Genomic DNA, 27,580 nt, shown 5'->3' with positions numbered 1-27,580 from the left:
AATAATAAGCTACCTTTCACATATTGGATTTAGTTTGTTATTTGGCTTTTACAAGAAACATTTGATTTACTTTTCATAAGAAAAGAAAAGGAACGTTAGGAAGTGCAGAAAGCATTAAAACAAGAACTAAGGAGGTGTAAGTAGAAGCCATTGACAAACTTGTCGAAAATCGGAAAGATGCAGCTAATAGCATAATAGTTCCTGTTCAAATAATAAAATATTGCACCGTCGTCTTTAAAATTGAAAGAAAACGGTCAATGTGAACTTGTTCGCGGTAAATAGAAGACCACAGGCACGATTAGTGATAGATTAGAGATGGAATCCCCATTTGGAATCAATCAAATTGGATCAAATGGAAAGTAAAACTTTCTTAGACTTAGATAATGCTGATTATTTGAGCATCTTAGATAAATGGTAGCAAATGAATGAATTTTTGGAGGTTTTTAGGGTTTAGAGTACAAGAATAGGCTTGAAAACTGATTTTAAGAAAACTAAGTCGTTAAGACTGGAAATAAAGGAAGATGAAGAGGTAAGTTTAGATAATCAGAAGATCGATCGTGTGGACAGCCTCACTTAATTAGTTAGTACTATTAGAAAATACGGTGGGAAGAAGGCTAAGGGTGTAAAGTTTGAAAGAATATAAAGAAAAATCTGCAAATAAAGATCAGATTATTGGAAGCTACAGTAATAATAGCAGTCAAGTATAGTTTTAAAAGTGGGTAATCAAAAACACAGAGGAGAGTTTACTACATGTTTTTCAGACAAACTATCTACAAATTGCTTTGGGTACCCAACGAACTAACTGTATCAAAAACAGTAAGCTGTGTTCAAAATGCGGTTTAATCCCACTTCCTTGAGCTATAATTGAAGGAAGTTTGAGACGACCAAGACACATTCTGTGGATGAGGCACGACAGGTTATGAAGGTTCATCCTTGCTGGCGAAACGACAAGCAAGTGTCCATGATTGGGGCTAGAGGATGTCATAAGGAAAGGTCTAAGGGAACTGAATCTTTTTGGAAGAGTTCAAAGAGTGAGGCATGGAATAGATTGGGACAGAGGAGGAGTGTGCGTAGCGTTGTTAGCCACAGGTGGCTTCGTGCTACAGTGAGCTCTTAGTAGTTGTAGTCTTTGACAGCGTTCATAGGCTGAAAAATTGTTTGATCCCAAAGCCACACCATAGTCCAATCTGGCGCAAAAGCTGACTTTCATGAATGACTATAGGTTTGTTTTTATTTTAACGTTGTTCTGCATTTTGTCAGATTTCTGTTACAGGTAGAAACACTTCTATTTCAAGCTTTTGTTTTTTCTAGTTTCAAAAAGATTGTGCCTTAACTCTGATTGGAAAATCTAAAATAATATGCTTGGAAGTTGAACAATATTCAACTAGTGAAACTGTCAACAGCCTTCATAATTTGCATGTAGTCTTACATAATTTTCATCTCATTAAAAATGTTACATTAAAGTGCATGGGGTGCTTCACCGGACTTTTCCCGACAGCGCTCTATTGGAATTATTTAGCGCTTCATTTTAAACTTGAAACACAAGCTCGAAAATGGTGATTGAAAAAGTTTTCCGTCTTAAACATGGATTTTGCAGAACCTTTAGTTCTAGAATGATTAGGAAACCGCTTCGTGCAGTTGAAGATAACGATGTCACGTATAAAGACGAAAAAGCTTCAGCTATAACTGATAAAAACCCCTTTGAGGTATCAGCCCAGAAACTCAGGTTAGCCTAGATTGAATGACAACAAGATGATTTAACTTTCGTTTAAGTCTTCTGCTTTTAAGTTAGATTCAAAATACTTTCAGTTCTAGGCTATTATTCGGCTCCTCTTGAAGAAAACACTGTAAAATTCTGAATAGCCAACTACATTTTAAAATTTCAGATTAGCCTGCTTACTTGGTCTAGGCTACAAGTATCATTTTATCTACCGCCCCCACGTCCTAATGGTCAAATTGGTCATTTCACCTTTTTCAGCCTTGGATTTTTTAGGAGTAGCCTAGGATTTCAGCTATACATAAGAAAACAACTATTAGGCCTACTTCATAACATATAGAATGATCCTTGTTAAAACAATTTGCAAGAAGGGAACTTTTATCTTTAATTCTTTCACTGTTGTCTATTTTTTTAATTTCTGAAAAATAAACACAGATTTGACTGCATTTTTCCATTTTCAATTAGCCTATTCTATATATAGGCTTATCTAATTAAACACCTTCAGTGCCATCTAATTATTTCCCACAAAAACACGTAATAGACAAAGAATGATAAGTTAGGTCTAGCTTTGGTTAGATGCTGTGGTATTTCAAGACTTTGAGAATTGATACAAATATTTAGAAATATGATAGAAAAACTACAAATACATAGAGAGAAGTGAAGATAAAAGCTCCCCCCTGTAAAATATGTTAACTATGATTATTCTGATGAAGTAAGAATTGTTCTCTTGTCATGTTTCCTTATGTATGGCTAGTCTTGTATGCTTACACCCAAACAAGCAACAGGAAGCTTATAGAGAATATAGCCTATAATATGAATTGTACATTTGACTATTAAGGAGGATATGGGTAATGTAAAGTGATGTACCTTTAGAAATAATATAATTTAGCCTCTGTGGTTTTCGTAATTATATTGTTTCCTTTTGGAGAGGCCAACTATTAAATCTAAGCATGGCTTACTTGGAATGTTGTCAATGTGACAAGGATTTGTCCCTTTGACAGGACAATTGGCTGATTGGCTAGTAGCCAAAATGGTAAAAAAAGATATGACAGTAAAATGTTTTTTTTCTCATTTGTTTGTTAGCTAAAAGGTGAAAATACTACTCAATACATCTTTAAATGGTATTTCTAAAATAGACTTAATTTTGTATTATTTTTTTTTGTAAATATGCTGTGATTGACCAGCTATAAAGGAAACATGCTAAATTATGTTCAATGAACTGATGAAAGCTTCTTAAGAATCTAGCTTGTTGCACAATTTGTCCCCTCTAGTGTCATCTTGATCATTCCCATTTGACATTATTTGATCTGTTTGAATTTGGTTATGAGTGTTTGTCAATTGGACAGTTTTATTAGCTTGAAAAGAAATTTCAGATTTTAAAGTCTGCTCAAGCTCTTTTTCCACTGTAGAGTAAGCAATATCAACTAATAGTAACAAAAACTCAACTTAAAATTTTTCTTTTGGGTTAGTAAGATATTTGTCTATACCCTGATAGTCATAATGTTTCTTCTTCTTCCTGGATCTTGTGGTTTTTTAATTTTAATTTGATTTTCAGATCTTCAGCTAACTTTTTTGCTTTCACCAAACTTGATACAGACCCATTCTTACAAGAGTCAACAAAAAACTCTGAAATAGATTTCAACATGTCTACAACTCAAGGGAAGTTGATCACCTTTGAGTGTAGTATCTTACTGGCCAAGTTAATTTGAAAGAGGATGTCATGCCATGTTATGAGGGAAGCAAGGAAACAATAATCTTCAGGTATCATGGCCAAAGAGTTTAGTTAGCTCCTAATATCATTTTCAAATGAGCAATCATCATAAAGATCCCAGAGAGCCTGGTGATCTTTGACAATCTGATATCTCACTGTTTTCATAAGCCGATTGATGCCCCTACTGTATTGTAGAGAGCTCATTTAATGTCAAAGGAGGCCCAGTTAAAGAATCTTCAGACCTCAAAAGACTCTCTAGGAGTAAGCTCTAGTGTTTAGCAGAATAGGTAATCAGACACTGGATTTTTATTTTAATGGCAAGAAAGGTCAATATGAGAGTTACAAAAAAACAAAACAAAAACAAACAACTATATAGCCAATTTCAAGGCTAGGCCCCAGAACTCAACATGTAGTAGGCTGGTATATATTGACTCTTGTTGTAAGAGCGATCTCCAATTGAGTCAGTTTTGTTTGCCACTATTTCCTTTGGAAAATGTAGGGTTCCTAGGGAACACCGAACATTGAAAAGTCCCAAAGACTTGTAATCAACAATTGTTTTGTTTATGGCGTCTTTGTAGGTTTGTACTGAGTTTTATGCCATATTTTGTTGATGTTGAAGATTGTGTTGGTGTTGTTCTTCTAATGTAATATTTCTTTCTTCTTCACTTTCATTTTTGACTCATTCTGATTTTTGCTGTTGCTTGTCTTCTAATGACAAAATTCTTTGTTTTTCACTCCATATTTGACATATTCTGATGCTCATTTTTCCATAGTTGCTTTTAATTCACTCTGCTGCTTATCTTTTAACTGCATATTTCCTTGTTCTTGCTGTGGTGTATTTTTGAGCCTTGTGTTTCTTTGTCCGTCACTTTTGTTTTGGAGAAGTTTTAATTCTTGCTGATACTTATCTTTGAACTATATGTTTCTTTATTCTTCACTTTTGTTTTTGACTCATTGTAATTTTTGCTGACAGAAGCCTGTTTGTCTGTTGGTCCTGGTTTTGCTACTTTAGGCACTTCCAGGTAAGTTTGGATGATGAAATTTGGCAGGTGTATCAGGGACCGGTCCAGATTAAATTAGAAATAGTCGTTTTCCCGATTTGACCATCTGGGGGGGGGGGGGTTGGGGGGCCTGTTAATTCAGAAAAAATAGAAAAATAAAGTATTTTTAACTTACAAACGGTTGATCAGATCTTAATGAAATTTGATGTTTGGAAGGATATCGTGTCTCAGAGCTGTTATTTTAAATCCCGACCGGATCTGGTGACATTGGGGGGGAGTTGGGAGGGGGAAACCTAAAATATTGGAAAACACTTAGAGTGGAGGGATTGGGATGAAACTTGGTAGAAAAAGTAAGCAGAAGTCTTAGATACATGATTTACATAATTGGAACGGATCTGCTCTATTGGAGGGGAGGGGGTTAATTCTGAAAAATTAGAAAAAATGACATATTTTTAACTTACAAAGGAGTGATCAGATCTTCATGAAACTTCATATTTAGAAGGACCTCGTAACTCAGATCTCTTACTTTAAATCTCAACCATATCCAGCGTCATTGGGGGGGGGCAGCTGGGGGTGGGGACTGGAAATCTTAGAAAATACTTAAAGCAGAGAGATCAGGATGAAAATGGATGGGAAGAAGAAAAACATGTCTAAGATACGTGACTGACATAACTGGACCGGATCTGCTCTCTTTGGTGGAGTTGGGGAGGGAGGGTAATTTGGAAAAATGAGGTATTTGTAACTTACGAAAGGGTGACCAGATCTTAATGAAATTTGATATAGAAGGATCTTGTACTTTAAAGCTCTAATTTTAAATTCTGACCAGATTGTGTGACATTGGAGGGAGTTGGAGGGGGAAACCGGAATTCTTGGAAAACGTGAAAATTGGGGTATTTTTATCTTACAAATAGGTTATCGGATCTTAATGGAATTTGATATTTAGAAGGAATTCATGTCATAGGGCTCTTATTTCAAATCCCGACCAGATCTTTCGACATTGGGGGGAGTTGGAGGGGGAAATCTTGGAAAACAATTGGAGTGGAGGAATCAGGATGAAGCTTGGTGGATAGAATAAGTAAATGTCCTTGATACGTAATTTACGTAACCGTACCGGATTCGCTCTGTTTGGGGGAGTTGTGGGGAGGGGTTCAGTGATTTGGCGAGTTTGGTGCTTCTGGACATGCTGGGACGATGAAAATTGGTAGGCGTGTCAGGGAACTGCCCAAATTGACTTGATAAAGTCGTTTTCCCAGATTCAACCATCTGGGGGGCAAAAGGGAGAGGAAATATTAGAAAAAATTAGGTATTTATAACTTACGAGTCGGTGATCGGATCTTAATGAATTTTGATATTTAGAAGGACATCATAACTCAGAGCTCTTATTTTAAATCCTGACCGGCATTAAGCCTTTGATTTTCCTTTTAAATCAGTCTATTGATTCTTAGAATTTTGTTAGAGCTCATACCATATGAGCTCTTGGCTCTTAGCTCTTCTTGCCTCGTCACAAGTGCCATATGAGATCTTAGCTTTTGTTTAGTAGTGGGGGAGGCAATGATTTTTCAAGGAGGGGTGGGTTCAAGATTTCAAGTCCCATATTCAAGGATATTTGAACAGACAAGAGGTGTTAAACAAGGAATTGCCCTGTCACCTCGGCTATTCGGAATATTCGTCAATGACATTGTAGAATTCTTGGAGAAAAGATGGGCCCCAACCGTTGAGCTCGGCAACAGAACGATTTCGGCCGACGACATGGCATTAGTAGCGAAAACAGCTCGTGAACTACAGATTTTAATTGACCTGATGGCAGAATACCTTGAATCGAAGAAACTACGTCTAAACCTCGGGAAGACGGAGATAATGATCTTCAATAAAGGAGGAAAAAGGAATTTAGTCGAGAACGAGAAATTTCGGTTCAAAGGACAAGAGATTAAGGTAGTGGAAAATGCGAAATATCTGGGATTTACCCTGACACCTAACTGCAGTTGGAAGGAACATGTGATCGAAATGTCAAAGCGAGGGAAAGCAGCAGTGGGTGCAATATTACGTAATGACCTAGTGAAAAAGTCGAAGTCATTAAAAATGTTTAAGCAAATATTTGATTCGAAAATTAAACCGGCAATCCATTGCGGAGCTGAGCTATGGGGCCTGGAGGCCGCGGAGAAGCTAGAATCAGTCCAGTTTAGATACTACAAAAGACTTTTCAGGCTGCACCAGACAACACATAATCAGCTAATCAAAGGAGACTTCGGCATCTTCTCACTGAAATTGCATCGGCTTTATCAAGTATTTAAGTTTTGGCTGATATTAACCCAACTTTCTGAGGACCGATTGGCTAAACAAGCTTATAATGATTTGCTTCGAATTAATAGGAAAACTACTTGGACTCAACAAATCTCTTGACAAACTAGGCTTCTCTTATTTGTGGATGGAAGGAAACGGACCCGGAAACACACAATGCCTTCCAGAAATTATGCAGAGATTGAAAGACCAAGAGATACAAGAGTGGGGTTGTTAAGTACGTTCGTTGGAAACACTGAAGGAATATAGTAAATTAAAAGAAAATTTTTTGGGAAGAATATTATTTTAAGGTAAATTTACCTTTTAGATATTTAAAATCATTGATCCAGTTGAGGGGAAATTGCCTTCCAGTACATAGGGGACAGAAAAAAAAAAAAAAATAAGGGTACAAATGGTAAGTGTGGGTATTGTGGAAAAGAGGATAATAATTTAGCCCATTTCCTCATGGAGTGCCAGGAGCTTGAAAGTCTTAGGGATGAAATTTGGGGGGACCATCGGTTGGTGCTGCTTTCTGATATCCTGAGGTCTTCGATGCCTGGAACCATATGCAAAATGGCACGATATGTGGAAAAGGCGGGAGAGGCTCAGTCGAGCCCGAGTGAATGAAAAAAAGTATCGTTTTATATTGAGTGTGGGTTCTGTGCAGTGTTGTATTATTAAATCATGTTGTGTATGGCCGTAGGGCTCAAATAAACTTTCTTTCTTTCTTTCTATTCCCAAATTCTAGGAATTGAGGCGTGAAAAATCAACATAAAAGGAACAGGGTGGAAATAGGCAAGAAAGGAAAAATAAACTGGTATCCCAACAGGTAGAAACGGAACAGGTGAACCGGAGCCTTACTAAGGGGAGGCTAGGGGTGGTAACCCCCTCCAAGGCGTCAACACACAGTTCTGACGCCTTGCAACATCAGGTGTCTTAATTTACCTTGTATCTCCACATTTGTCAGCACACTGGAAAATTTTGTGAACATTCTTCCCCCCCCCCTGCAAATTCAAAACCCTAGCCTCATCCCTGCAGGTTAATAATACAAAATAAAAATTGCTGTTTTCTTCTTTTTTTTACTTTTTTTTTGAAAACAGGACAGAAACAGGTAACCAATAAACATAAAAGAACAATGCCAATGCATATCCATGACTTCTTTAAAAATAATTCCTTTTTATAGCTCATTACTATCTTCATTTGAGACAAGGAAATTCAGAGAAAAGAAGAAACTTATTTATTTAGAAGGAAGACGCCTGATAGAAGAGGCGCTGACTTCTGGCATTGTCCCCACAACGATCTTTCACACAAAACCTGAGTACATTGAAGACCTTAAACTCCCTAAAGAAACTCAAGTGCTTAGGATCAGATTTAATGATTTAAAACTTTGGTCAAACTTGGAAAATCCTCAAGGCATTGTTGGTATGTTTTTTTTTCTTTTTTTTGAAGATTCTCCTCTACTCAGTAATATAAAATTTGCGTCTTGTATCCTTTCATTGCTTGTTGCTCTTATCTCTCATTTTTGTCAAATAACTTATTTTAATATCCACTTCTGCAGAGTGTCTTGATATCTTTTCTCGAGTTTGATTAGAAATTTCCTTCTTTCATTCTTCTTCTCCTTCAGAATATCTTGTTTAGATTTTTCCTTATTCTTTTAGAAAAAGAACTAATAAATATTCTCTCATTCCTTGTTTCTGTTAACTTAATCTTAAACTGTAAGTACTGAGATTACACTGGCTAGACAAAACTATCAAGTTGTGAAAAAGGGGGATGGGTTGAGGATCTTTTTTTTTTCAGCATATGAACAACAAAGGAAAAGCAAAGATAATTGACAAAGACCTCCACTAAGCTCTCTTAATTGCAACAAGAAGGCTTAAAGAATATACAAACTAAAAATTGGCAGGTCACCACCTTTTACATCATGTTCAGAAAAACTTTGTTTGAAGACGTAAAGGCTCTGTTCATCCTACTACCTGAATTTTGAATAGGTCTATTGCAAAAACCTGCAATATTCAACGACCTGCTTTCACCTCTGACTGCAAATTCTTGCACCATTCTGGTACAAACAACTTTCCCTTAGAAAGTGGGTATAGGAAGTTTGAAAGTTGCTTGAGGGCTGCTTGTCTACTTTGCTACTCTGATCATTCAGATTCAAAATCCTTGCGTGATTCCAGTTTGGTGCTGTAAGGGTCAAGGGTTATCATTGATCCTGCAGTCATACAGATTGAGAATACTTGTATGCTTTTCACTGCTTTCACGTGTGATTCTAAATCTTGTCATTTGTTCTGATACAAATAACTTTGTTTGTCTAATCGTTTGTTCCCGTTTTTTACATAACAAGTGCGACCAAAAGATTTGCTCGTTATTTTTACTTCACTGGCAAGTGTACTAAAGAAAAGTGTAATTTTGACCATGTTACTTTATGTAAGTTAGCATCAAGCAGGCATTGTTTTGGGTGTGATAACCTGCATATTTATATCCTCTCTTCCTTTTTGCAAAAAAAAAAAAAAAATCAAGCTGCAAACAAAAGCCAAGTGCAAAAACTTGGGTAGTCCCAGCTGTTACCAGTCAAAGATTCTACACTGGAAAACCCCTTTTTTAGGCAGCACTACAGATCCCATTCCTCCCTTATTAATTACCCCTCGTTATCTCCCTCCCTATCCGATACAAAGCAACATACTCCAGGTATCCTCTCTCCAAGACGCCCCACCAACCCAGAAATTTACTCACGGTCAGTCAAATCACCATCGCACCCAAACCCTCTCACAATCCCCTCTTACTCATATCCCTTCCAGTCACAAACCCCTTGCATACTCTATCCACTCCATGCACCTAAGATGTTGTTGACTGGTTCGGGCCTCCGCCCGTCATTTGCCAAAGTAAATCCAACCTTCATCCTCCCAGAAAGTTTCCACTCCACTTCCCTTTCCCAGCACCTTCTTGCCTTCCCATCTCCTGCTTTCCTCTATCAAAAATCCTCCCAATTCGACTCCTTCTTACCCTGTCTCCACGAATTCCCACCTCCAGCCCATTCGTTTTATCCATCGTGCCTACCCTGTCAATGTGACTCAGGTGTGAGACTTTGCATTTAAAAATTGTCTTGTAATAAATCCTAATTGTCTCACTTCCCGTCAACTGGAAACAAGTTGCACCTCCTTCATCATGCCTTGTCCATATGCTTGCTCGTCTTCCTACCTCCAAATCTCCAAAGTAAATTGGATTCTCTTCATTCTCTTGCCATTTTCATTCTCTTGCCATTCTTCTCCAAAGTATCATAATATTAAATTAAAACCCTACCCTGGAAATTCTCAAACTCATCAAGTCTTCCTTTTGCGATTCTCCAATCGGTTTTTTTCCCAAACTTTTAGTTACTACTGCTGAAAGTCTTAATTTTGAAAAGTTTACCGAACTTGAGGTGCTTTCAGAATCAAATCTATTAGATATTATAGCTATTACTGAAGTATAGTCCCATGACCAAGAGTCCCTGTGCCTGACAAATTATTCAGAGTTTATTAAACTTCGTCCTTTAGACCACCCACTCGGAAAAAAAGATGACAGTGTTTCGTTTTTACTAAGAGTAACCTTTACCCAAAGGCTATTCGAGCCCCTAGTTTATCCGAGTATGATGAAAAAATCCTCTGGCTAAATATTACACCAAAAGTACTCCCTCATCCATTTGATATTATTGCAATAGCTGTTTTCTGTTACTCCCCAAATCAAAATATCGATTCAAAACGTAAATTAACAGTCCCATGACCAAGGGTCCCTGCGCCTGACAAATTATTCAGGTTTATTAAACTTCGTCCTTTAGACCACCCACTCGGAAAAAAAGGTGGTGGTGTTTTGTTCTTTACTAAGAGTAACCTTTACCTAAAGGTTATTCAAGCTCCTAGTTTATCCGAGTATGATGAAATCCTCTGGCTAAATATTAGACCAAAATTACTCCCTCATCCATTTGATATTATTGCAATAGCTGTTTTCTGTTACTCCCCAAATCAAAATGTCGATCCAAAACGTTAATCCACAGTCCCATGACCAAGGGTCCCTGCGCCTGACAAATTATTCAGGTTTATTAAACTTCGTCCTTTAGACCACCCACTCGGAAAAAAAGGTGGCGGTGTTTTGTTCTTTACTAAGAGTAACCTTTACCTAAAGGTTATTCAAGCTCCTAGTTTATCCGAGTATGATGAAATCCTCTGGCTAAATATTAGACCAAAATTACTCCCTCATCCATTTGATATTATTGCAATAGCTGTTTTCTGTTACTCCCCAAATCAAAATGTCGATCCAAAACGTTAATCCACAGTCCCATGACCAAGGGTCCCTGCGCCTGACAAATTATTCAGGTTTATTAAACTTCGTCCTTTAGACCACCCACTCGGAAAAAAAGGTGGCGGTGTTTTGTTCTTTACTAAGAGTAACCTTTACCTAAAGGTTATTCAAGCCCCTAGTTTATCCGAGTATGATGAAATCCTCTGGCTAAATATTAGACCAAAATTACTCCCTCATCCATTTCATATTATTGCAATAGCTGTTTTCTGTTACTCCCCAAATCAAAATGTCGATTCAAAACGTTAACCCACAGTCCTATGACCAAGGGTCCCTGCGCCTGACAAATTATTCAGGTTTATTAAACTTCGTCCTTTAGACCACCCACTAAGAAAAAAAGGTGGCGGTGTTTTGTTCTTTACTAAGAGTAACCTTTACCTAAAGGTTATTCAAGCCCCTAGTTTATCCGAGTATGATGAAATCCTCTGGCTAAATATTAGACCAAAATTACTCCCTCATCCATTTCATATTATTGCAATAGCTGTTTTCTGTTACTCTCCAAAACAAAATGTCGATTCAAAACGTAAATTCACAGTCCCATGACCAAGGGTCCCTGCGCCTGACAAATTATTCAGGTTTATTACCTAAAGGTTATTCAAGCCCCTAGTTTATCCGAGCATGATGAAATCTTCTGGCTAAATATTAGACCAAAATTACTCCCTCATCCATTTCATATTATTGCAATAGCTGTTTTCTGTTACTCCCCAAATCAAAATGTCGATTCAAAACGTTAATCCACAGTCCCATGACCAAGGGTCCCTGCGCCTGACAAATTATTCAGGTTTATTAAACTTCCAAATCAAAATGTCGATTCAAAACATTAATCCACAGTCCCATGACCAAGGGTTCCTGCGCCTGACAAATTATTCAGGTTTATTAAACTTCGTCCTTTAGACCACCCACTCGGAAAAAAAGGTGGCGGTGTTTTGTTCTTTACTAAGAGTAACCTTTACCTAAAGGTTATTCAAGCCCCTAGTTTATCCGAGTATGATGAAATCCTCTGGCTAAATATTAGACGAAAATTACTCCCTCATCCATTTAATATTATTGCAATAGCTGTTTTCTATTACTCCCCAAATCAAAATATCGATTCAAAACGTAAATTCATCCAGCAATTGCAGACAAGTGCTGATCCTGCAATTTCTAAGTACCCCAATGCTTGGCTTTGTTTAGTTGACGATGCCATCGACCTTAAAATGGATTCGTTTTGCTCCTCACTTAAAGCAAAGGAAATTGTTAAAATACCAATGACTCAAGGAAATACCTCTCTTGATGTTATTTTAACAAATGTATAATTTTTACAGCCTCACCTTTGCTCCCATTAGGTGGGAGTTATCATCTTTAGATTCTTTTATCCCCCTCCTCAAACTTTAAGCATTTTTTCTCAATAACTTATGGCACTTATCGCCCTCTTCTAAATTCTGGTCTTCTTTCGTTTGGTATGTGGCTGAATATTGAAAATTGGTCTGATATTTATATTTTAAAAAATCTAGATGAGAAAATGGCCGTGTTTAACAAAAAGCTAATTGATAAATATCAAATTTGTTTCCCAGAAAAAAAGATTTAAAAGGTGTTCCAGTGATAAACCCTCTATTAACCAAACTATCAAAACACTCATTAGAACTAAATTGAAAGTTTTCAAAAATGGTAAACTGAATGAAGCCAATAAACTAAGAAAATCAATTAAAAGAGACATTCGTAAATTGGCACGATCGTACTACAAAAATAAGGTCGAAGAATTGTTCACTAATAAACCAAAAATTGGTATTACAAGGTTAAAAAGCTGTGTGGCAGGAGGCTCGAGCAGCTTAACTTCAATCTACCCGAGTTCCCTGATGTTACTGCCAGTAATCAAAATAAATTCCTTGCTTCCATTGTCTGGAACCTTCCAGCATTGTCCGACCAATTACCAACAGGGGCCCTCCTTCTTTCTCACTGTTTCCTTGTCTGAGACAGAAAGAAGAATTAAAAAACTAAGAAAAGGAAGTGCTTGTCCTTTGGATATCCCTTTCCTCTTATTATTGCCTTCGGATACTTCCTTTCTAAGCCTTCGTCTTTCCTGTTGAACGAAATTACCGAGTCTGGGTGAATTCCAACAATTTTAAAACAGAGTTTCATAACCATTTTGAAAAAGAAAAACGAAAAGTGTGGTTTGGAAGGCGTTCGTTCTATTTCTCTTACTCCTGTTTTCTCGAAACTTTATGAAGAATTCCTTGCAGATTGGATAAAGGAAAAAAATCCTACCTCTTACTGATCTGAGGTAATTCGGGAACCTAAAATCCACTTCTACTTCCCACTACCTCGTTTCTTTTATTGACCACATCGGGAAATTCCTCGAAAAGCCTAATTCCTGGCTAAATTTAATTCCCATTGACCTTCAGAAAGCATTTCACCTTGTTAACTACAATATTTTAATTGAGAAACTGGTTAATGCGTTCAATATTGATCCCTTACTGGTGAAATTGTTTGCCTCTTTCTTAACAATTAGATTGTAGGTTGGCAAATACCAGAATCGTTATTCAAATCCTCTCCCTGTCCACAATGGCATACCCCAAGGTACTCTCCTAGGCCCCCTCCTTTTTAGTCATGATTAACAGCCTCGCAAAGGAATTTTCCGACCGGTGGAAATTTGTTGATGACCTAACGGTTGTCGAAACTTGCTTCAGAAATCCTCGCCCTGTTTAATTAATCCTATCCCTCTTGAAATTTCTGTGTCCTCATTTAAACTACTTGGCGTCACAATTTGTTCAAATTTAAAGTGCGATATCCACGTTAAATAGATCATCCATAGAGCTATTGTGTTCAAAGCCCTCCTTAAGCTCCTAAATAAATTTAGTATTCCCTCTTCCCACTCCTTAAGGATTTACACGTCTTTTATCCATATGCATCTCGAATATGCTTGTCCAAGTTGGCACCCCGGTATCTCTTGCGGAGAATCAGAAAAAATTGAATCAATCTGGTACAATCTGGTTCATTCTGGTACAAACAACTCAAGGGATATCATCGATCCTGCAGTCATACAGATTAAGGACACCTGTATATCTGGTCATTCATTATGGTACAAACAACTTTCCCTTAGAAAGTTGATATAGGAAGTTCAGAAGCTGTTTGAGGGTTGCTTGTCTACTTTGCTACTCTGATCATACAGATACAAAATTCTTGCGTGATTCCAGTTTGGTGCTGTAAGGGTCAAGCGATATCGTGGATCCTGCAGTTATACAGGTTGAGAAGACTTGCATGCTTTTCACTGCTTTCACCTCTGATTGCAAATATGGTCGTTCATTCTGGTAGAAACAACTTGGCCTTAGAAAGTTAGTATAAGAAGTTTAGATGTTTTTTTTAGGGCTGCTTGTCTACTTTGCTACTCTGATCATACAGATTCAATCCTTGCGTTATTCCAGTTTGGCGGTGGAAGGGTCAAGGGCTATCATTGATCCTGCAGTCATACAGATTGAGAACACTTGCATGATTTCAGTTCAAACAAGTTGCAGGACACCTCTCCGATCAAAAGACGGAATGGGATTTGTTAGGGGCATTAGAGGGTCCACCGGCCCAATTCATCTTCTCTAATCATACACATTAAAAATTCCTGTGTAATTCTGATTCAAAAGAAGTTTAACATGGCTATCCTGCACCTCAAGTAATATGAACATAAAATAATTGCATCATTAAGTTTTAAACAGGGTGCTACCTCCCCATGGTCTTGCCATATAATTGGTAGTCGGAGAGGACTAAGACTTTCCTAACACTCCCCTATCCCATCGTGAGTCTATAAAATTTAGATAACGAAAAGGGTTATTACTGAGTGTTGTAATCTATTGTTGGGGTGACAAGTGTGTTTCCTTTTTTCCTATGCTGCCTGTTTCATTTTATTGTGAGAAAGTGATAAAGGTGTAGCCTCAACAGTCTTTACAAAAAATGTAAAAACGTAAAAAATGTAGGTTGAATTCATTAATTTGACAGCGGATTTCGAAAAGCTGCACATTATTCTTCCTGGAGTCAAAAAAAGATGGTTCTTGCTTGTCCTTGATCCAGAGCCGATGAGTGAGCTAAATTAGAGTTATTTTAGTGTCTACGTTTGGAACTGAGATAGAGAAATGGTACTACAAAGGCCTTCTAAATATAAAATTTCTCTTATTGATAAACAAATGAAAGCCTACCCCTCTGCTCCTTTCTTAGTATTGATATTAGAAAGTTTACTTTTATAAAATCCTTGATGAGCTATTCAAGTTTTTATTTTTTTCGTAAACCTTAAAATTACTTTTAATAAGAAATATTATTTTTTCCGTAATAAAAAAAAACTTGTTCATCAGACACATCATTTCTAGAATCTCGTTGTTTTGACATTTCTATTGTTGAAGTTTCATACTGAAAAAAGGGAATTTGATATTGAAAAGTCTGAACATGTGGGCCTAAGAATGAACTTGTAGTTGCATAAGATACTCACCCACCTCCTCCGTCTTCCTCAAACAAAAAAGGATACGAAAAAGAATAGTTGCAACTTACTATTAATAGGTCTATAATAATAGTCATTTTTTTTATGTACTTCACAGGTGTTTTGGGACGAATGCGCGACCGCATGCTAGCATGGCCTCCGAAACTGAGAGACTTTTCAGGAACTCTTTCGATAGTTTTAAACTTATTGCCTAGCTCAAGCATTTCGCTTGATAGTATTTTCACCCTGTTTGGACAATAATTGTTGTTTTGCAGTTGAAAATGGCAAAATCTTGACCTCTTGCTACTTAAAAACAAGGGGCACTAGAACGTTAAATCCGTTGAAGTTAGCTATATTCCGAAAATTTTAAACTCTGGTTCGCCACGCCACTCTCGGCAAGAAAAGCAAACAAATATTTGTGGTTATTCTTTGCTGGAAAGACGCCAAATTTTGTATTTTTGTAGATAGATGCGTGGAACCTCTTTTAGAATTTGTTGAAATTTGAGCGTGTAATTCTCATCAAGATTATCTCCTTTTTTTAATGGATGTTTTTCTCCTTTTTCTGAGACTGTAAATATTATAAGAGCAATTACTCTTGATAAATCACTTGATAAGTCAATTTAATGAACTTGTTAAAATCTGGAATCGTCAGGAAATGTATCTTCCTTTGATGTACAGACATATTGTTATCAAAAGTTTTAGCCTTTATTCTTATAGCTAGTGTTGGCATGGGTCGCTTATTACTAACAGTTTTGGTTAGCAACTAAAGCAAGCTCCAACAAGGTTTAGCAATCTAAACATCTCAATGTGATCGACTGATAAAGCATTTTATATGAAATTTGGTCGTTTGCTTAAGTAGAGGGCGTTCCTCAAGTATCTTTTGCTAATTAAAAAATACATTCTTTTTTATAAATAAAAATCCATGCGAAAATTTTAGTAATTTTTTTTTGGTTTGTACTTGACCAAACGACTAAATTTCAAATAAAATAGAGTTATTTGAATAAAATTTCAAATAAAATAGGGTTCAGATAAATAGAGTTAGATTGTTATACCTTGGAATTTGGATCGTGCTAGAATTTTATCTGAAACAATCCCCAGGCCTTTCCCCTTTTTATGCAAATAAAAATATTATGCAATTGCTACATTTAAAATAGGCAAGTGTCGCATTTTAGCATATTGCAAAGTTTTAAATTGGACATTGAGAGCACATGTAGTCTTGCATGTTTGAAGGGCTCAATGCCATCCTTTTCCCAATGCTTCTGAAAAACTACGATCACGATGGCTGCTTTTATCAAACTAATGGTCGTGGAATACTTGAAGAGTACTCTGTCGAAAAGGTAGTGCGAGTTCTACGATGTGGTACTGACAGGTCAAAATAGTTTTTCTTATGAAAAAAAGGAATATACAAAACTATATTTATGGAAGCAAACTAATGCTCCCACTCTTCTGGAAAACTATGGGGCAGTTCATATGTAAATTTTGAAGGAAAAACGCGTGTATAGTTTTTCGAAAGTCAGATTTTACACATAGTGGATCAAACAAAATTTCATTTGTTCAATAAATTGTTCGCAAATTTTTGAAATATGACTTTTTCTATCAAGTTAAATATTAACAAAAAGGAAGCATATTTTTTTCCTGTGACTAAGATCATCTAGGGAACTAAGTAAGCACAATTTTAAGGTCTCAATTATCTTCCCTGTTTTCTGTGATCAATCAAATTATGCAAACACCATGCTTAAGGTAAAAGGGTTCATATATTAAAAAAGTAATGATAGCAAACTATTAGCAATAAACGACCCATGCCAACAGTAGCTATAAGACTCAAAGCTAAAATTTCTGATAAGAATATGTCTGTACATCAAAGGAATATACCTTTTCTGACGATTCCAAATTTTGTTAAGTTCATTAAATTGACCTATCAAGTGACTTAACAAGAGTAATTGCTCTTATAATATTTACAGTCTTAAAAAAAGTGGAAAAAGATTTTTAAAAAAGGAGACAATCTTGATGAGAATTACACCCTCAAATTTCAACAAATTCAAAAACACTGGAAAAGACGTTTCACGTACCTATCTACGAAAATACAAAATTTGGCATATTTCCAGAGAAGGATAAGCACTAATATGTGTTTATTTTTCTTTCCAAGGGTGGTGTGCCGAACCAATGTTTGTAAATTATCGGGAGATAGCTCACTTCAACGGATTTGACGGTCTAATGCCCCCTTTTTGAGTAGCAAAAGGCCAAGATTTTGCCATTTTCTCCAGCAAAACAACAATTCTGGCCCAAACTGGGTGAAAATGCTACCAAGCGATATGCTTAAGCTAGGTAATCGGTTCAGCTATCGAAAGAGCTCTTGAAAAGATTCTGATTTTCGAGGACCATGCAAGTGTGCGGTTGCGCATTCGTCCCTAAACGCATGTGAAGTGTAGAAAAAAATAACCATTATTATAGACCAATTAACAGTGATTTGTGGCAGTTCTATGGATCCTTATATGTTTGCGAAAGATAGAGGTGGGGGACCCGTTTGGATCCTCATAACAAGATCTGTATGGTTTTTATGGCACTTGGTATTAACCAAGTGACATATAGCAATCGCAAATTCTGTCGGTCTGTCGGTCTGTTTGTCTGTCGGTCCCGGTTTTGCTACTTTAGGCACTTCCAGGTAAGCTAGGACGATGAAATTGGGCAGGCATATCAGGGACCGGACTAGATTAAATTAGAAATAGTCGTTTTCCCAATTTGACCATCTGGAGGGGTGGGGTGGGGGACCCGTTAATTTGGAAAAAAATAGAAAAATTGAAGTATTTTTAACTTACGAACGGTTGATCGGATCTTAATTAAATTTGTGGTTTGGACGGATATCGTGTCTCAGAGCTGTTATTTTAAATCCCGACCGGATCTGGTGACATTGGGGGGGGATTTGGGAGGGGGAACCTAAAATCTTGGAAAACACTTAGAGTGGAGGGATCGGGATGAAACTTGGTGGCAAAAATAAGCACAAGTCCTAGATACATAATTGACATAACCGGAACGGATCCTTTCTCTTTGGGTTAGTTGGGGGGGGAGGGTTAATTAGGAAAAATTAGAAAAAATGAGGTATTTTTAACTTACGAACGGGTGATCGGATCTCAATGAAATTTGATATTTAGAAGGATATCGTGTCTCAGAGCTCTTATTTTAAATCTCGACCGGATCTGGTGACATTGGGGGGGAGTTGGGAGGGGGGAACCTAAAATCTTGGAAAACACTTAAAAAATGAGGTATTTTTAACTTACGAACGGGTAATCGGATCTCAATGAAATTTGATATTTAGAAGGATATCGTGTCTCAGAGCTCTTATTTTAAATCCCAATTGGATCTGGTGACATTGCGGGAGGGGGAGTTGGTAGGAGGAAACATAAAATCTTGGAAAACACTTAGAGTGGAGGGATCGGGATGAAACTTGGTGGGAAAAATAAGCACAAGTCCTAGATACATGATTGACATAACCGGAACAGATCCGCTCTCTTTGGGGTAGCTGGGGGGGGGGGTGTTAATTCTGAAAAATTAGAAAAAATGAGGTACTTTTAACTTACGAACGGGTGATCGGATCTCAATGAAATTTGATGTTTAGAAGGATATCGTATCTCAAAGCTCTTATTTTAAATCCCGACCGGATCTGGTGACATTGGGTTAAGTTTGGGGTGGGGGAACCTAAAATCACGGAAAACGCTTAAATTGGAGGGGTCGGGATGAAACTTGGTGGTATAAATAAGCAGAAGTCTTAGATAGGGATTTACATAATTGGAACGGATCCGCTCTATTGGGGGAGGGGTTAATTCTGAAAAATTAGAAAAAATGACGTATTTTTAACTTACGAAGGAGTGATTGGATCTTCTTGAAACTTCATATTTAGAAGGATCTCGTAACTCAGATCTCTTATTTTAAATCTCAACCGGATGCAGCGTCATTGGGGGGGGGCAGTTGGGGGGGACCAGAAATCTTAGAAAATACTTAAAGCAGAGAGATCAGGATGAAAGTGGATGGGAAGAATAAAAACCTGTCTATGATACGTGACTGACATAACCGGACCGGATCTGCTCTCTTTGGTGGAGTTGGAGGGGGAGTAATTCTGAAAATTGAGGTATTCGTAATTTACGAAAGGGTGGCCAGATCTTAATGAAATTTGATATTTCGAAGGATGTTGTGCTTTAAAGCTCTAATTTTAAATTCCGACCAGATCCTGTGACATTGGGGGGTGTTGGAGGGGGAAACCGGAATTCCTGGAAAACGTGAAAATTGGAGTATTTTTATCTTATGAATAGGTGATCGGATCTTAATGAAATTTGATATTTAGAAGGAATTCATGTCTCAGAGCTCTTATTTCAAATCCCGACCAGATCTTTTGACATTAGGGGGAGTTGGAGGGGGAAATCTTGGAAAACACTTGGATTGGAGGAATCGGGATGAAGCTTGGTGGATAGAATAAGCAAATGTCCTTGATATATGATTGACGTAACAGTACTGGATTCGCTCTCTTTGGGGGAGCTCGAGGGAGGGGTTCAGTGATTTGGCGAGTTTGGTGCTTCTGGACGTGATAGGACGATGAAAATTGGTAGGCGTGCCAGGGAGCTGCAAAAAATGACTTGATAAAGTCGTTTTCCCAGATTCGACCATCTGGGGGGCTAAAGGGAGATGAAAAATTAGAAAAAATTAGGTATTTATAACTTACGAGTGGGTGATCGGATCTTAATGAATTTTGATATTTAGAGGGACATCGTGACTCAGAGCTCTTATTTTAAATCCTGACCGGCATTAAGCCTCTGATTTTTCTTTTAAATCAAATTATTGGTTCTTAGAAATTTGTTAGAGCTCATACCATATGAGCTCTTGGCTCTTAGCTCTTCTTGCCTCGTCACAAGTGCCATATGAGCTCTTAGCTTTTGTTATTTTTAAGAATATAATTATCGTAAAATGAATTGAATTTTTTTTAATAATGCGTAGAAAGCCGACCGATCTTCAAAAATTTATATATGGGTCTTTCTATTACAAGTGAGCAATTATTCACAGATTTGTTCCATTACAATGGGATGCACAGATCCTGGTACCTTTGGAAACATATTTTTTTTTTTCAATATTTCAATGTTTTCGATTAAAATTGCCGCTCCAAAATATTGAGATAACGCCATGTTTGACTGCAAGAGATTGAAATATGGGCCACATTTACCGGGGTCGAAAAATGGCTCGTTAGCTAATGGCTTCTGATTACTTTTGTATCTAAAAAAGAGCATTAGAATACGTGATCTTCGTTCAAAAAGCAGGTGCACACAGTTCTGACTCTTAGATTGGAGGAGGGAGGTCTGAGTAATTTTGTTAGGGGGTGGACTATAAACAAAGTCAGAAAAATATGTTGTTTTGTCTTTGATGTTGTTTTTTTTGCAGCCATCTTTCAACTTTAACATGAAGCGTCCTTTATGTGTAGAATTAGAACAAAATTTAAAAAAATAAAAATAAAATGATTGAGCGTAGAAAAACCTTTATTAGAGGTGGAGGGTATCACACACTTCCATGCCCCTTAATTTTAGTTGAAATCTAGTTAGTGTGGCGTATTAGATTTGGCTAAGAATCGGAGATCATGTCGGATCTGGACCATGAAATGGATTTGGAATCGGAAAATGTTTTGGCACATTACTAGTCGAGGAAGTGGTACCGGTACTGATAGTAATAACATTTATAGCATATTATAATACTTATAGTATTTTGTCTTCTTTTAGGGTTCTTTAAACAACCAGAGAAGCAGTTTCAACCAAAAGATCCTTATCCTCTGTCTGTTATCTGTGATAATGTACGAGATCCCTCCAACATGGGAGCTATAATTAGAACAGTTGCTGGAGCTGGATGTGAAATGTTATACTCGACGAAAGGATGTGTTGATATTTGGAATTCTAAGACCTTGAGAGCTGGGTCTGGTGGACACTTCAAAATACCCCTGTTAAGCAGTTTGCAATGGCATGATATTGAAAACTTAATACCCGCAGATTCGAAAGTCTACGTAGCAATAAGTAATGTAAGTAATTCGCGCAAATATTTAAGAAAACATGAAGGTAAAAACGTTCTGAGGCTATTCGGTTTCCTAGGTACAACAAGTGAATACTTTTAACTTCTTGGGAAGAGGGTTGGGAGTGGAGGATATTTCTAGAGTGGTCGAAAGCGGAAAAAAAATGTTGTTGTGGCTAAAGTGATCAGTAGATATTTAGCTCCAAGATGCTTATGGGTCATGAACACAAAAATGGAAGGAAAAAGTGGTGCTCAACTTTAACATTATTCTGAGTCATAAACTAAAACAATTACAAATCAAAGAACTCCACATAAGACGAAAAATGACGAAAACTTTCGCTCATTTTCCTTCCTGCTCATTTTTCCCAGATTTCTCCAGCTATCCATTTTTAGAGCTGGGTCGATTCTGGTTCAGCTTATATAGTCACGCTTCTAACCCTCGTCCCAAACCAAATAACCACCGACACTAGGAATCGAACCCCCGCTTGTCGAACAAAGGATTCTGATTCTATCGCTCTAACTACTCGATTAGGACGGATGGATCAACAGGCAAGTGCAAAAATGAAATAAGCACCTAGTAAACGATGAAAGAAAACTCTCCCAACGCTTTTAGCCTACCCTCATCCACCTCACACCCTCATGCAAATTTGTTCCTTTCTATAGTGTAAAAATCGTCTAACGTCTAACTATCAACAGAGCTAGCACAATTCTCGTGTGTCTCGAAACAAAGTCAGGCCTCGTACAGATAGAAAATCAATAGAGACCATTGACAAACCTCTTATTTACAATATTAAGAACCTTAGTTAATATCTGTATCTCTGTTATTATCATCTAAACTAGCCCTAAAATATTTTTCGCTTCTCCAAGTTATATCGGTTAATTTGGAAAAACTAGACAAAATCAGGTATTTTTAACTTACGAACGGATGATCGGATCTTAATGAAATTTGATATTTTAAAGGATATCGTGCCTCAGAGCTCTTATTTTAAATCCCTACGGGATCCGGTGACATTGGGGGGAGTTCGAGGGGGAAACCTAAAATCTTGGAAAACGCTTAGAGTGGAGGGATCGGGATGAAACTTGGTGGAAAAACTAAGCACAAGTCCTAGATACGTGATTGACATAATTGGAACGGATCCGCTCTCTTTGGGTGAGTCGGGGGAAGGGTTGATTCTGAAAAATTAGAAAAATTAGGTATTTTTAACTTACGAATTGATCGGATCTTAATGAAATTTCTTATTTAGAAGGACCTCGTGACTCAGATCTCTTATTTTAATTCTCGACCGGATCCAGTGTCATTGGGTGGAGTTGGGGGGGGGGGGGGGTATTGGAAAATGCTTAGAGTGGAGAGATCAGGATGAAACTTAGTGGGAAGAATAACCACAAGTCCAAGATACGTGACTGACACAACCGGACTGGATCCGCTCTCTTTGGTAAAGTTTAGGGTGGGGGCAATTGAGAAAAATTAGAAAATATGAGGCATTTGTAACTTACGAACAGATCTTAATGAAATTTGATATTTAGAAATATATTGTGCTTCAGAGCTTTTATTTTAAATTGCGACCAGATCCGATGACATTGGGGGAGTTGGAGCGGGAAACTGGAAATATTGGAAAGCGTGAAAATTGAGGTTTCTTTATCTTACGAATGGGTGATCGGATCTTAATGAAACTTGATATATGGAAAGATTCTATGTCTCAGATGCTCCATTTTTAATTAGAATCGGACCCGGGACATAGGGGCCTCGAGCGGGGAAACAGAAATCTTGGAAACCGGAAATCTTGGAAAAAACTTAGAGTGGAGAGATCGGGATGAAACTTGATGGGAAGAATAAGCACAAGTTCTTGATACGTGATTGACATAATTGGAGCGGATTCGCTCTCTTTGGGGGAGTTGGAGGGTGTTAATTCGGAATAATTAGAAAAGTTGAGGTATTTTTAACTTAAGAACGGGTTACCAGATGTTAATGAAATTTGATATTTAGAAGGAGCTCATGTCTCAGAGCTCTTATTTTAAATCCCGACCAGTTCTAGTGACATTGGGGGAGTTCTAGGGGGAAAACAGAAATATTGGAAAACGCCTAGAGTGGAGAGATCGGGATGAAACTTGGTGGGTAGAATAAGCGAATGTCGTAGATACGTGATTGACGCAACCGGAATGGATCCGTTCTCTTTGAGGAAGTTAGGGGGGGGGAGTCCGGTGCTTTGGTGAGTTTGGTGCTTCTGGATGTGCTAGGACGATAAGAATCGGTAGGCGTGTCAGGGACCTGTACAAATTGACTTGATAAAGTTGTTTTCCTCGATCTGACCATCTGGGGGGCTGAAAGAAGAGGAAAAATTAGAAACAATCAGGAATTTTTAACTAACGAGTGGATGATCGGATCTTAATGAATTTTGATATTTAGAAGGACCTTGTGTCTCAGAGGTCTTATTTTAATTCCCGACCGGCATTAAGCCTCTGATTTTCTTTTTAAATCAATGTATTGATTCTTAGAATTTTGCTAGAGCTCATGCCATATGAGCTCTTAGCTTTTGTTTAAACAGAAAACCTAAAGAGAAAGGCATTTAGCAATGATGAGGAAGTGGCTTTGGAAGAGGCACAATCAAGTTATTGGATTAATAAAACTTTTAGGAATAAACCAAAGGTTCAAACTAGTCTCGGAAATGTGGTTTCAAGCTCGTTCTACAAATCTCTTCCCCTTCTAGAACAGTGAGTTTCTTGTGGACTTGGAAATATGTTGTATTTTGTAAATGAAACTTTCAAGAATCGATATATGATCCATACTAAGGCCCGTAGAAGAGTTTTTAAGTTCTTGCCTCCACCCTTTCCCACTAGTATATCTTAAAACTTCTGTTGATATTGGTTTATTACCAATCTTAGTTTCGGAAAATCAACTCTAGTCTGATTTAGGAATCGAATGAAGTCATGGGAGCTACCCTGCCATATCCTACTCAGCCATTTTTGCTCTTTAAGCTAGCACTGAATCACACCATTCAGTGCCCCCTAATTTTAGTTGAAATCTAGTTAGTATGACGTATTGAATTTGGCTAAGAATCGGGAATCATGATGGAATCGAGTCAACGAAGGTGGATTTGGAATCGGAAAATGTTTTGGCATGTCACTATGAGAGATATTGGTACAGGTACTGATAGTGCCAACTTTTATAGCAAATTATAATACTTATGAAGATAAAGATGTGACTACTTTGAGCCAAAGATCTGTTACTAAAAGTTTCATTGACCTAGGAGCGCTGAATAACGACTTTTTTTGATACCGATCTTCCCTTGTATTATGGGGGTTTAAAATACGAATATGACTCGCCAAAAATGAGTCGCCTGAAAGCGGTTTTGCTTAATCTGTTCTCCCAAAAACCCGAGGTAAACGAGTTTGAAAATTATGACATTTGTATCTCAGAATCAGCTACAGCTAGAGTGTTGATTTTTGTTTTCAAAATAAAGAGGGAAAATTTCTCCTATTGTTGTGTTTATTTTTATTGGCCTAAAGTGAATCGTTTCTGAAATAAAATGGAACAAATATCGGTTTCGACAAAGCCGCGTAAAAATTATGGAATATAGGTAAGACATGGCAAAGCGGAATTGGCTAAACATGTATTAAAAATGCCACTTTAGACAAAATGTGTTTCATCTGATTGACAGATTTTAATCTCGACAAATAATTGGGAGTTTCACAATAAAATGTAAGAAAAGATCAATGGGATGTCTCACTTAGCAGCAGACTCATTGGAATTTAAGATTCTAATCTTCTGAGGCAGGGACTGGTTCCGGTACAAGCTGTGATTTCAGCTGAAGTACTAGCAACCTCAGCTCTGTCACAACTTCTAATAAGACTTTTTCGCTTATGCCACATCTACCGTAAGAGATAAAGCGATTCTACGTCTTTATTTTTAACTGTTGGCAACTCAACTACTGTGCTGGAAGGTACAGGAGGCAGCAACCTTTCCAGAACATTCAATGCTCACACATTGGGCAATGGCTATTTGAGCTAGCTTCCGGTGCAATCTGCACAACAACAGGAGTAGTATCAGCAAACGAGGGTTTACAGATCACCCTTTTTCAAAGTCCCTACTTAAGCTGTAGTAACTTCTCGTTTGAAAATGGCACTAAGCTAAAATTGACCTCCTGAATCGTGGAGTGGCAAGACTCAGAATATTGTTATGCTCTGGACGTGTGATTTTTTTTTTTTTTTTTTTTTTTTTTTTTTTTTTTTTTTTTTTACAAGATAGTGTTTGTTACTCAGTTTCGACAAAAATGTTTTTTTCGGCAAAACCGCTTCCAGCCGACGACTTTGCGTCTTTGCTCGAGGTCATCAAAATTAACAATTGTATCCTTGTTTGAAAAAAGAAAGAAACGAAAACAATATTACTGCTCGTTGTTGAACAGATTAAACTTACTAGCAAAGTCATTGGCAACTGAGCTTCAACTATTTAACATAGCGGCTACAGTATTTAAAACACTAATACCACGAGGAGTATAGTGGTGAAGTATATTCGCATTAACAACTTTTCAGCTATTATCTAAAATTCCACTTGTTAACAGCTTGCGACTTACCAAATTAACCTCCGGGTATACAAAATGTTTTGACAAAGACCTAACCTGTCCTGAGTGCAAATTAAGAGTGTTTTTCAATTCAGTTAAATCTGGACCGTGCAGTTCTTCTTTTCGTGCGGGCGCTGAAAAGTGTGCTCGAATTGATATTGTCAATTGGAATGAATTCCGATTGTTCCTCTAAGGATACCATAACACGAAGCCGTATCTGGGGGGATAGGTCCTAATTTATACCCCCCCTCTTCCCCCTGAATTTTTTGTCTGACCCGTAAAAGCGTAGCAAATATGCATATATACAAATTTTTGATGCGTTTTTCAGTATTATTTTGTAAAACCTCTCCGAAAAACTCCCCCGACCAAAAATCCTGGATGCGCCCTTACCACAACATACTAATAATTTCTTTATAGCCACCCATTTTATCAACTCCAAGCATCCCTCCATCTCGTTCTCTGGACTCGAGAGTTAGGATACTTATTATCCTCAGGAAAACCTATACCGAATCTCCGTCGAGCCTCCTTTCACAGAGGAATTCTCCCTGTTTCCGTCAGGAAAAGACGTTGCCTCCTCGGGAAGTTGCGTGTCAGACTGAGGATAGTGCCTCTATCTTCGTAGACACCTTTTCTGTTCTCAGCATTATCCGTGAACAAGGAAGTTTTTGACAGAATAGAGCCCTAAGATTTATCTTTAATGAGAGTAAATTCCCTTATATCTCCTCTCTGCATAACCAATCTGGTTACCTTCGAGGGAAGGAAAGCAAAACTTTTCTTGCATTTTGCCAATAGTATTTAAGATTATCGTCTATCCGCTATTATTTCAATAACTCTGCACAAATGCACTTATCCCTAAGTCATTGTTCTTCTCTTACACCCAACTTCCCTCGTTTTTCCTCAACAAAGTCCCCATTATTACTCAAATAGAATTTTCCCCAGAAGAGGTAAACTAACTGCCGATGATTTTAGAATGAAAATTATCCTTCTATATCATTCCTCATTTGTTTATTTAGTTGATTATTCATATTTATTGTGTTTTTTTTAGGTTAATAACCTTCCTGTAGGAATTCCTGTTGTATCCTATCACGAGACTACAAATGAACCAAGGTCTACAATTATAATGGGAGGAGAGACGGAAGGTGTTAGTGATGAAGCCTTGGAATTTGTGAAATCTAGAAATGGAAGGGCTGTTCATATACCATTAAGAAATAATGTGGAAAGCTTGAGTGTAGCTGTTGCTGCCGGTGTGTTACTTTTTCATTTGACTTCATTTTGTAAAGAAAATAAATAATTGGTTCGCGAAATTCTTGATGATAGTTCAATATCTGTATAATTGAGCATAGAAACATAGTTTTTTTTTTAAAAGCCAAATCTCAATTGTCCTTTATATCAGACTTAAATTTTATTTCGTGAATATATTCTAAGATAACAGGGAGAAGGACGCTCCATAAGTTTCAAATTGGAAAGTATTTCAAAGGGGCTACTCAATCAGAATATCTCTGAATTCTTTTTCTTCTT

General features: G+C 37.4%; 1 protein-coding gene across 2 annotated transcripts; it reads left to right on the top strand.

The window, feature by feature from the left end:
- The first annotated feature begins 1,506 nt into the window (after positions 1-1,506).
- On the top strand, positions 1,507-27,366 carry LOC136025032 (rRNA methyltransferase 3, mitochondrial-like). 2 transcript variants are annotated; one of them, XM_065700674.1, is made up of 4 exons: positions 1,507-1,726; positions 7,890-8,128; positions 21,224-21,516; positions 27,108-27,366. In XM_065700674.1, the coding sequence occupies exons 1-4, from the start codon at positions 1,554-1,556 to the stop codon at positions 27,351-27,353; spliced, it is 951 nt and encodes a 316-aa protein (XP_065556746.1). In that variant the 5' UTR covers positions 1,507-1,553; the 3' UTR covers positions 27,354-27,366. The 2 variants fall into 2 exon arrangements, with proteins under 2 accessions (XP_065556746.1, XP_065556747.1); XM_065700675.1 differs by lacking the exon at positions 1,507-1,726 and adding an exon at positions 2,298-2,429.
- The last annotated feature ends 214 nt before the right edge of the window (positions 27,367-27,580 follow it).

This window comes from Artemia franciscana, chromosome 3, assembly GCF_032884065.1.
Source record: "Artemia franciscana chromosome 3, ASM3288406v1, whole genome shotgun sequence".
NCBI lineage: Eukaryota > Metazoa > Arthropoda > Branchiopoda > Anostraca > Artemiidae > Artemia > Artemia franciscana.
The sequence above is the reverse complement of the archived record's forward strand: the minus strand, read 5'-3'. Positions and strand labels throughout refer to the sequence as shown.

Excerpts from the sequence above, each read along its gene's own strand:
- LOC136025032 (XM_065700674.1), top strand. The coding sequence starts at position 1,554 with ATGGTGATTGAAAAAGTTTTCCGTCTTAAACATGGATTTTGCAGAACC. Across the intron at positions 1,727-7,889 it reads GTATCAGCCCAGAAACTCAG|CTCATTACTATCTTCATTTG; the intron begins GTTAGCCTAGAT and ends TCCTTTTTATAG. Across the intron at positions 8,129-21,223 it reads AAATCCTCAAGGCATTGTTG|GGTTCTTTAAACAACCAGAG; the intron begins GTATGTTTTTTT and ends GTCTTCTTTTAG.